The following is an 11,344-nucleotide window of genomic DNA, read 5'->3' on the forward strand; positions in this document are numbered from 1 at the left end:
CTGTTGTTGAACAACTGTCAGTGAGCCACGATATGCAATTACTTCCTCTCTTCAAAAAAAAGTATATACTGCTTAGTGATATAACAAAGTGTGTGTATAGACTATCTTCCTTCTATTTTAGTGTTTTAGTCTGCTCTCTTCATCCTCTTGTTCCATAAGACCAACAAAAAAAAATATGCTCCTCACTTACTTTACCTCTTATCCACCAAAACTCCAATAATTATCAGCATCACATAATCTCAATAATACCTCAATAATACGTCGATAAATGTAAACCTCAGCACCAATATCACCTTACCTCTTGTCCACAAACAACTTCATATACTCTCAATACCTATAATAATACATCGATAAATATAAACCTCATTGCCAATATCATCTCACTTCCAACACAACTCTTTCCTCTAGTCAGTCTCCTTGAACAAGTACAGATAAAATCCTAATGCAACTTCAATTCAGCATCCCATACAATCCGAAGACACATTGCCAACACACAACCTCTGTGTAATCCATCTGACCCAAATTTTCTACTCATTATAAATTATAAGATATATTTTGGTTCCTTGTCCATCATTAAATAAAAGAAATGCATACCTGACCTCTAACAGACTTAGTTCGAATAACTCTCAGTAATTAAGTACGATTACGGAGTGTGAATGATCATAATATTTCACAGTGTGTACACCACTTCAAGAATCATAGCAGAAGCAAACATGTGGAGTATTTTTTGTGTCAAGTGTCACTTCCTATTTCAATTGCTCACGAAAAATGCAGTGTAATAACTGTTAATGGTCTAAACCTAGTGTTGGTATGTCATGTCGTTAGCTTCCTTCCTATTAGCATAAATTTATACAGCTTCCATAAAACCTCAGCTCATGTGACTTCTATGACTTTCTTGTACTAATGTGGTTCGTCGAATTATAGCAGTGAATTTTCTTATCTTAAAAATATAAGGCACTGAGCGTAAGCAAAACAAGCAATAGCGAGTAAATATACCAGTAGAGAACAAAATGTCAACAAGTGGATGCAGCACAATTCCTACAACGAGGCTCTGCCAACCGAACAATCTATAATTAATACCACAGTGTAACCTAAACTCTATGTTTATACACAGTATATCAGCATTTCTATACACCAAATTAAAGAGCAGTTATGGCAACAAAACAGAAATGTGTAAATATGTAATCCATACGCATAGCAGTAAACATATATCTTACGTAATAAACAGGTCATTAGCATCATATCAGCATAAGCAAATAAATATTCATATGTCATCTTAATAAGCAAACATGAAGGCACAAGCAGATAAATCACAAAGTATAACTTACATAACTAAACACATCAGCACAATAAATCAGGTTACAATTATAATTCAAATAAATAAGCACAGCAGGCACATAATAAAAAAATATGACATCAGTGCAAAAGCATAGCACCCAAGCGATGCATAATCTATACAAGTCACAACCCAGTTCATTAATCAATAATTGTCAAAATCAGTCAGTGAAAAAGCATAGCAGCCAAGCGATGCATAATATACACAAGTTACAACCCAGTTCATTAATAATCATTGTCAAAATCAGTTAACGTACGCAAGCACGTCGCTTCACAAGTAAATTCATAGAACATAAAATTAGCACAAAGTATGAATCACGTAATCGCGAGCAGCAAATTACGTCTAAAGTACGTACCTAAGTGGAAATTTGTTACCTGAAAAATAAACTCAATTAATAGTTACCTTTTTTAGTTTATTAGTTTCTTCTTGGAAATTACATTCTTCCTGAAAATTTCTCGATAGCAGGTCGTCTTAACGTCGGAGACACACAGAGTTTACCTGAAGTTCTTAAATATTTTATAGAACCGTATCCTGCAAAATACTGAATGTTAATAACAGAATTCATCAAGTCACTATAGCTTTATACTGAATTTAGTCGGAGAAATTAAACTGTGTGTTTGTTTACGGCTGTCAGTGCATTCGCACTGAGCGCTCGATCAGCTGTAGGCGCGTGACGTAGGAAGCAATTGTTTGCGGTCAACGACTGCCTTGTGCGGCGCGCAGACTTCACTGTTGCTTTGAGTATGTGCCGCCGCCAAAACACAGCGCGGTATCCTTGTACTCTCCGCGTGTTTACATGTAGCTGTTAGTTCTCTAAAGTATGTCATTCCACAAAAATTTTAACGTTTGATATGTGATGTATTCCCTTAGAGCGTCGAGATTTAAGAGTTTCTACTTCAACAGTGTTATCATGTATAATTTTGCGAATTCTGTATGGACCGTTATAAAGCAGAAAAAATTTGCGACATAAGCCTTTTCCTTTGTGAGACAAACGGTGGGACTTAATTAATACCTTTTGACCAACCGACAAGAATTTTGAACGACCAGGACGTCTAGCTGATTTCTCTCTTCTAGCAGCCGCAGATGCAATATTTCGTAGAGCCAGGTTAACAACTTCAGAATGCCGCAGTTTCCGTGAAGGCGGAAAAGGAATGATTTCAGATATGCGATTTGTCGGTGCTTTATTTTTTAATATCAATAGAGGCGGTAAAGAAGTTGAATCATTAGGGAGTTCATTCAGAATATTTTGAAAAATATGAAGATACTGATCCCAAGTTCTGTGATTCTGATGACAATAAAGACGGCACAATTTATTGATTTCTTTCATCCATCTCTCTGAAGCGTTAGATTGAGGGTGAAAAAGTGAAATGAAGATTGGTTTAATTTTACGACGGTGTAGAGTACGAAGCCAAATTTTAGAACGAAACTGTGATCCATTATCTGATATAACCTTATCAACGTGACCAACTTCTTTAAGAAAATGTTTGATAAAAGCGTTAGATACTGAACGAGCTGTTGCTTTGCGTAACGGTGTAAAACACACATATTTTGACGTCAACTCCACTGCTACGAAAATGTACGCAAAACCATTAATAGAACGAACCACTGGACCAAACAAATCGACTGCAGCCATCTCCTTTAATTTCGCTGGAATGATGGGAAACAACGGTGCTCTGTGAGAAATCGTTGGAGGCTTAGCCATTTGACATAATTTGCATTTGGCAAGAACAGATCGAATGCGTTTTTCCATATTACTGAAGTAACAATTTTCTCGTAATTTGTGAAAGCATTTTCTGGGACCAAAGTGTGCATAACTGAGATGCGTATACCAAATCAATTTATTGACCCACTCATCAGGAATACAAACTAACCAAACGGAGTTGTCGACCGATTTTCGTTTAAAAAGAATGTCATTGCGAACTAAATAATGCTGTCTAATCGCCACGCTTTCCTTTCTCCTCCACTTCTCCTTAATGTCCTTCCAGATTGGATCCTTATTTTGCTCCTTAGCGATGTCCTGGAGCGAAGACGAAATAAAGTTCTCAAAAGCAACACCTTGAATATACATCAAACAATAATTGTTTTCCTTGCAGTCCTCTTCAGCACTTTGTTTCAAACCCATAGGTGCACGTGATAAAGCATCGGCAACAATATTAGAAGAACCCTGTATGTAAACAATACTAAAGTCAAATTCCTGTAGGTACAACGCCCATCGTGACAATCTGCCATTAGTTAATTTTGTTGACATAAGAAATTCCAGAGCTCGATGATCGGTGTAAACCTTAGTATGTCTGCCAAACAAAAATGTGCGAAATTTTGTAAAAGCCCAAACAACAGCCAAAGCTTCAAGTTCCGTAATCGAATAATTCTTTTCGGATCTAGAAAGAACACGACTTCCAAATGCAATAGTCTTCTGTACTACAACGCCGTTTTCTTCTATCTCTTGAAATAAATGTGCACCTAGGCCCTTGTATGATGAGTCCGTCGCCAAACAAAATTCTTTTGATAAATCCGGATGTGAAAGAAGTGGAGCAGCAACTAAAGCATCACGTAGCTGTTCAAATTCTGACTGAGCTTCCTCATCCCAACACCAATTAGATTTCTTTCCGGATAGTTCACATAAACGAGGTGTGGCCAAATCGTCCAATCTAACAAAGCGTCGAAGAAAATTACAGACACCAAGAAAACTACGAACATCACGTTTTGTGGTAGGAACAGCATAATTACGAATAGCGTCTAATTTTTCTGGATCAGGAAGAATACCTTCTGTAGAAATAATGTGACCGAGAAATTTCACCTGAGAACGACCAAATTCAGATTTTTCCAAGTTCACTGTCATGCCAACTCGTGCAAAGATACGTAATAATGAGTCCAAAATTTTGTTGTGCTCACTCCAAGAACATTTAGCAATAAGAATGTCGTCAACATAAGAAGTAATGTTGTCACGAAGATAAACAGGTAAAATTTCATTTAAGCTACGAATGAATGCTGCTGAAGATACAGTAAGTCCAAACGGTAATTTTCGAAATTGGTAACAGTTACCAAAGGCTAAAAAGGCAGTATATTTTCTACAATCAGGGTGGAGTTCTATTTGCCAAAAACTTGCGCGCATATCAATCGTGGATAAAACTTTAATTCCATGAAAATGTTGAAGAAGTTCATCTAAATTTTGTGGGCGGTCAGTTTCAGGAATGATGATATTATTTATCTGTCTGGAATCCAGAACCAAACGAATTGACCCATCCTTTTTAAGAACAACGTGTAATGGGCTAGTATAAAGACTGACTGCAGGCTCAATAATGCCCTGATCTAACATGTACTGAAGTTCATTCTTAACCTTGTCTCTGTAAGCCAAAGGAATAGCGTACGTTTTTCCGCGAAATGGTGTGTGTTCTTTTACTTTAAATAAATATTGTAAGCCTTGTATAGTTCCTGTGTGACGACTAAACACTGTAGCATGTGAAGTCAAAATGTAGTGCAGCTCTTCTCTTGCAACGTCATCTGGCACTTCAGCTTTCTTAACCTTTTCATTAATTAATTCTTCGCTATTAATTATATCATCCATCGCGTCTCTGTATCTATTGTCATTATCATGAATAAACACATTGTCGTCATAATGCTCAACGAAAACATCAGAAGTAAGAAACCTTAAACATTTTGTATCTGACTCAGATCTTGTTAAACACTCGAAAAATTTTAAACATTTCGGCATTCCGGCAACAGTCAAATTTACACTTCCTTCTTTAAAGTTCAAAATTGCCTTATGTGCGTTAAGAAACTCCATACCTAAAATAATTTGTGTACTGAGTAATGGAACAATAATAAAATTAGCAGAAAATTCGTATCCTTGACAAATGAAATTTAAATTGGTCTGTTGTCTGACCTCCACACTTTTTCCAGAAATCGCACCTCGAATTGTAGTTTTAGAAATAGGTAACACAGGACAGGCAATAGTTCTTTCACATATACGAAAAACTGATTCACTAATGACATTCAGTGGGCTCCCAGAATCTAATACTGCAGTGAACTTATTCTTACCCACACATACTTCAATAACAGGGTGTAAAAATGCGTCTACATTATTTTCCTTTTCGTCTAATAAAATGTCTCTCATGTCTTCCAGGCGTACGTAGTGTAAAGTCGTAGTGTCATTACTTTCTGAACCGTCTATATTGCTGCCAGAAGCCGAAGCTACAAGTCATTGTCGATTGTTTGCGTCACGTCTTTGAGTATTCGCGTCATTTCGCGGATCCATTTCTACGATTTGCACTTGTCTCTCAGAAGTTCTGTCACGTGAAGGATGCCAATTAGGTCCTTCCTGTCTGTTAGATGCAAATTCTTGGCTGTGTCTGTTATTAAAATTTCTGTTTTCCTGTCTGTCTGCATAACTACTTCTTGTGTAATTTCGACTGTCATTTCTGAAATTATTGTTGTACCTACTACCCTGGTTATTTCTGTAGTAAGAATTTCTATTACTGTATGAATAATTTCTGTCCTGATAATACCGATTACTGTTTCCGTATGATTGATCATTCCGATACGAATTACCGTTGTTGTCTGTGTAATTTCTGTTAGAACGTCTGTTATTGTCATAGGGCTGGTATCTATTGTCCTGTCTGTTACGTCTATCATTCTCAAAATTACCCATATAACGCCCGTTCCGACCACTATCACTTTTCTCTGAAAATCTAATGTAATTACTGTTACTGAAAAAGTTACAAGAGGTCCCGTCATCGTTGTCATACTCAAGTTCTTGCAACAAAGTCTTAAAAGTCTCAATGTCGTCTTTACATCTTCCGGCCAAAGCAATTTGTCTTATTGATTGTGGCAGCTTAGTTAAACAAATGCGAATTAATTCAGTCGGGCTATACGGGTTGGACAGGAACTGATTCTTTCGAATCATATCTTCAAAGTACTCTGCCGGCGTGCGGAACTCAGACTGTTTGAAATTACGCTGCATAATAAGACTGTGTTTGACCCTGTCTTGTGTGTTTTCGGACCAATATGCCGATAGAAATGCATGATAAAAATCATTTAGATTATTACAATCTCTAATGAGTGCGCGCATCCGCGTCGCCGGTTCGTTTTCTAAATATCCACACATGAATTCTAGTTTGTGACTTAGTGGCCAATTTGGTGGAAGTGCGTACATAAATTGATCTAGCCATGCACATGGATGTATGTCATTCTTAGAATTGCGGAAGATCTTAAATTTCCGAACAGTCAAAAAGTGTTTATAATCAAAGTTTTCGCCTCGTGGCGACAAAGACCTACCGCGTCTGTCCCGGTCCGAATGTCGATTATTGTAAAGTTCGCGCGCCTGGCGCTCTCTTGTTGCATCCCGTAAATGAAACAAATTATTTTCTTCAAACCCCTCTGCTACCTGTGATTCTAAATTTCTTCTGCTATCTTTTCCTACAATTTCGCCTTCGATCTGCTTGACTTGCTTCCGTAATGCCTCAAATTCCCTTTTCACGCGTTCATTAAATTTTCCCTGATTCTCAACATGCTTATTTATGTTCTGATACTCTTCGGTTTCTGCAAATGGTAATGGGGCTGTATCATCCGAATCTCTGTCCCCATGTAAACTAAGATTTGTCAATTTATCTGAAATTTCCTCAACTCTTTCCGATAAGTCACCTATTTTTTCTTTCTGTTTGTTTACATCTTCCGTAAGTGCCGCGACTCGGGTTTCAGTATTGACACATTTGGTAGTTAACTGTTCATATTGTCGCGTTAGATTATTTATTCTGTCATTTGGTACGGATTCCTCGATTCTTTCAAATATTTCTTCCTTATCCTTTGCACGTTGTAAATTTAACTCTGAAAAATTCTGTACTATCACGCGATCTCTTTCTTCCTGTTCTCTATCCTGTTCCCTTTGTCTGATTTCTACTGCAATTAATCTATTATTGTGAGAATTCAGAATCGGTTGTACTTCTTCCCTGATTTCTTTCTTTAATTCATCTTTCATATTTTTGAAACATGTCCCTATTCGTGAATCTATCCGCGTTTCCAAAGTTCCCATCTCTGTTTTAAATTCAGATCCTAACCGAGTTTCCATTGTTCCCATATCAGTTTTTAATTCAGCCCGTAAAGTTCCCATCTCAGTTTTAATTGTTTCCATTTGTGATCCCAGATTTAATATTGCACCCATCAACTGCTCCATATTAAATTGTTCAGAATTCTTTTCGCCCCTAACATTTCCCGCAAAACCAGTTTCCTTCGTCATAGCCGTAAGGCTATCTGTGTTCGATGCTATTCCAGAATCTTCTGTCGTTAGTCTCAGATTCTGTAAATTTTCTGATTGAGAAAAATTTTGAAATGGTTCCGGACTATTTTCCCGACTTATTACATTGTTTTCAACTCCATTATCCACCATACTGTTTTCCTCTGTTGGCGAGTTCGCCATATCAACAATTTCGTTATTCTCACTAGTCATCATTTTTGCCTTTCTCATAGATCGCGTAATCATTTACAAAATACACAAAAAATTCGTCACTGTTCGAAAATCACACACAATGACTCCTTATCTCCAACAATACTATTCACACTAGATGTTTCCTTCAGACACGATCAATCGAACAATTGAAATAATTGCACTAATTTGTCAAACGCGTATACAAGGCAATAAAAATTAAATTTTGAAAAATACCATTAGAAGAATGCCAATTACCAAATCTACACATGCAAAATAGACTACAATTAATAAACTACAAATTACTACAACAATACTACAGTCTACAATTTTCACAATCAGAACAATTCCAAGGGACGATCCGAAGCAGCGGTCGCCACGTGCATGGGGGCTTAATTAAATATTTAAGATTGAAAATGATTTTTTTTTTTTTTTTTTTTTTTGTATGTACGATTACGCAAGTCTCGTAATCGGTTGGCCCTGACTAGAATTGTTACGCTATCTGACTGCAAAGAACAATGTAAGAAAATTTCAGTAAACACAGTTAATTAATTAAGTCCCCAGCAACTAAAAAACCTACAAAATCCAAGCACAAATGTAACTGTTCTGTATGTGGGAGTGTGACTCAACGTATGCATCTGGCACGGTTCTTTTCCAACAAGACAAGAATTTTTAAATACCAACTATACAGACGTGACAAAAGAAAATTAGAAAACTATAATTACGCAAAAAAAATCACAATTACACTCTAATCCAAGAACACAAGCCAGATGCTTTGTTGACTGAACCTGTAGTGACACATTATTTCAGATACACAACTAATAAAGGAACATAATAAATTTTACCTTCATATATTGACGAAATGCACTCATTACAATAACATCTGCTATCTCTCCCATCAAATCACTGCATAAGACAAGGAACAACACTCTTTACTACAACATCTTACTCCGACTTCACGACAAGCAGTGCCCACTAGTACATCTCAGTACGAACTCTTAACACACACTGTCCTCTACGAGCTCTCTGGTAGCACTGACTGCTATGAACTCTCGACAACCACTGACTGCTACGAACTCTAAACACGCACTGTGGAGGCGGCTTAATAGTACTCTTTGGCGCAATCTCTGGCGCAGTGGCACAGTGTAGCCACCTTTCAACAGTTCATCTAATTTGTGAACTCTCGACAGTTTTTCCCTGTTATCCACATTCATACTGGTAAGACATCGAACCCAATCAGTCCAAGACGTTCGAGAATTTTTAATTTTAATTTTGAAGTCGGACAGTAAATGACAAAAGAAGTATAATTGAAAATTAACAATTTTATAATTTTTTTTTCCTTTACTTGTACTGTGAAATCTAGGTTCCTGCTGAATTCTAGGTAAATGGGAAATAGGCTACGGGTCTTTTTTTGTTTGTAGTTATCAATATACAGGGTGTTTCAAAAATGACCGGTATATTTGAAACGGCAATAAAAACTAAACGAGCAGCGATAGACATACACCTTTTGTTGCAATATGCTTGGGACAACAGTACATTTTCAGGCGGACAAACTTTCGAAATTACAGTAGTTACAATTTTCAACAACAGATGGCGCTGCAAGTGATGTGAAAGATATAGAAGACAACGCAGTCTGTGGGTGCGCCATTCTGTACGTCGTCTTTCTATTGTAAGCGTGTGCTGTTCACAACGTGCAAGTGTGCTGTAGACAACATGGTTTATTCCTTAGAACAGAGGATTTTTCTGGTGTTGGAATTCCACCGCCTAGAACACAGTGTTGTTGCAACAAGACGAAGTTTTCAACGGAGGTTTAATGTAACCAAAGGACCGAAAAGCGATACAATAAAGGATCTGTTTGAAAAATGTCAACGGACTGGGAACGTGACGGATGAACGTGCTGGAAAGGTAGGGCGACCGCGTACGGCAACCCCAGAGGGCAACGCGCAGCTAGTGCAGCAGGTGATCCAACAGCAGCCTCGGGTTTCCGTTCGCCGTGTTGCATGTGCGGTCCAAATGACGCCAACGTCCAAGTATCGTCTCATGCGCCAGAGTTTACACCTCTATCCGTACAAAATTCAAATGCGGCAACCCCTCAGCGCCGCTACCATTGCTGCACGAGAGACATTCGCTAACGAAATAGTGCACAGGATTGACGACGGCGATATGCATGTGGACAGCATTTGGTTTACTGACGAAGCTTATTTTTACCTGGATGGCTTCGTCAATAAACAGAACTGGCGCATATGGGGAACCGAAAAGCCCCATGTTGCAGTCCCATCGTCCCTGCATCCTCAAAAAGTACTGGTCTGGGCCGCCATTTCTTCCAAAGGAATCATTGGCCCATTTTTCAGATCCGAAACGATTACTGCATCACGCTATCTGGACATTCTTCGTGAATTTGTGGCGGTACAAACTGCCTTAGACGACACTGCGAACACCTCGTGGTTTATGCAAGATGGTGCCCGGCCACATCGCATGGCCGACGTCTTTAATTTCCTGAATGAATATTTGGATGATCGTGTGATTGCTTTGGGCTATCCGAAACATACAGGAGGCGGCGTGGATTGGCCTCCCTATTCCCTAGACATGAACCCCTGTGACTTCTTTCTGTGGGGACACTTGAAAGACCAGGTGTACCGCCAGAATCCAGAAACAATTGAACAGCTGAAGCAGTACATCTCGTCTGCATGTGAAGCCATTCCGCCAGACACGTTGTCAAAGGTTTCGGGTAATTTCGTTCAGAGACTACGCCATATTATTGCCTCGCATGGTGGATATGTGGAAAATATCGTACTATAGAGTTTCCCAGACCGCAGCGCCATCTGTTGTTGAAAATTGCAACTACTGTAATTTCGAAAGTTTGTCTGCCTGAAAATGTACTGTTGTCCCAAGCATATTGCAACAAACGGTGTATTTCTATCGCTGCTCGTTTAGTTTTTATTGCCATTTCAAATATACCGGTCATTTTTGAAACACCCTGTATGTGACATAAAGGCCGTATCTTTTGACTGCATTGAGTTATTTGTCAGGCATTCTATTTAACCAGAACCAGATAACCCCAAGTATTCGAAAAGTAATGTAATGCCAGCACAGCGGACTTGTGACCCTCTGCTGTGCACACAGGTCCAAGTCCAGGAACAAGGGCGCGGCTCCCGGGGTGCCCACCACGAGCTCGCCGAGGACTTCCCCGACGGAGACGACGAGGATGCTGCCGCCCACGGAGGAGGCGGACTCGGGGGCCTCGTCCGAGGAGAAGAGGTCCTCGTACCGCCGCTCCAGGGAGTTCCTGTAGCGACTGTCTGCCCAGCTGCCTCGTGCGGACCAGCCCTGAGCGGGGGCAGCGCCCGCCCGTCACCCGACAGCTGGTGCCCGGCTCCGGGTCGCGGTATCCCGAGTGCCTCCACCTGAGTCGCCTTGCCGTTGGGTCCAGAAAGTGTGATGTGAACGGTCAAAGTAGGATTTCACCACCTTGAGCTTCTACGCAAAGCCAACATCTGAACCCAAGTTCGCAGTGATAATCTGTGGAACTGTGTCGCCTCATCAAGTTGGGATTAGGTTCGTGGTTATGATAACTGCTCTCCTGGGTAAAT

The 11,344-nt window shown here is 39.3% G+C and overlaps 1 protein-coding gene across 1 annotated transcript in view; it reads left to right on the forward strand.

The window, feature by feature from the left end:
* The window catches only part of LOC124716698 (potassium voltage-gated channel protein eag-like), a 242,665-nt gene extending 231,619 nt beyond the window's left edge, over positions 1–11,046 (forward strand). Inside the window, exon 12 of the mRNA XM_047243239.1 lies at positions 10,878–11,046. Within this exon, the coding sequence (XP_047099195.1) occupies positions 10,878–11,046 (169 nt within the window). The remainder of the gene's footprint in view (positions 1–10,877) is intronic.
* Positions 11,047–11,344: the final 298 nt, after the last annotated feature.

This window comes from Schistocerca piceifrons, chromosome 9, assembly GCF_021461385.2.
Source record: "Schistocerca piceifrons isolate TAMUIC-IGC-003096 chromosome 9, iqSchPice1.1, whole genome shotgun sequence".
In the NCBI taxonomy this organism is placed as follows: Eukaryota; Metazoa; Arthropoda; class Insecta; order Orthoptera; family Acrididae; genus Schistocerca; species Schistocerca piceifrons.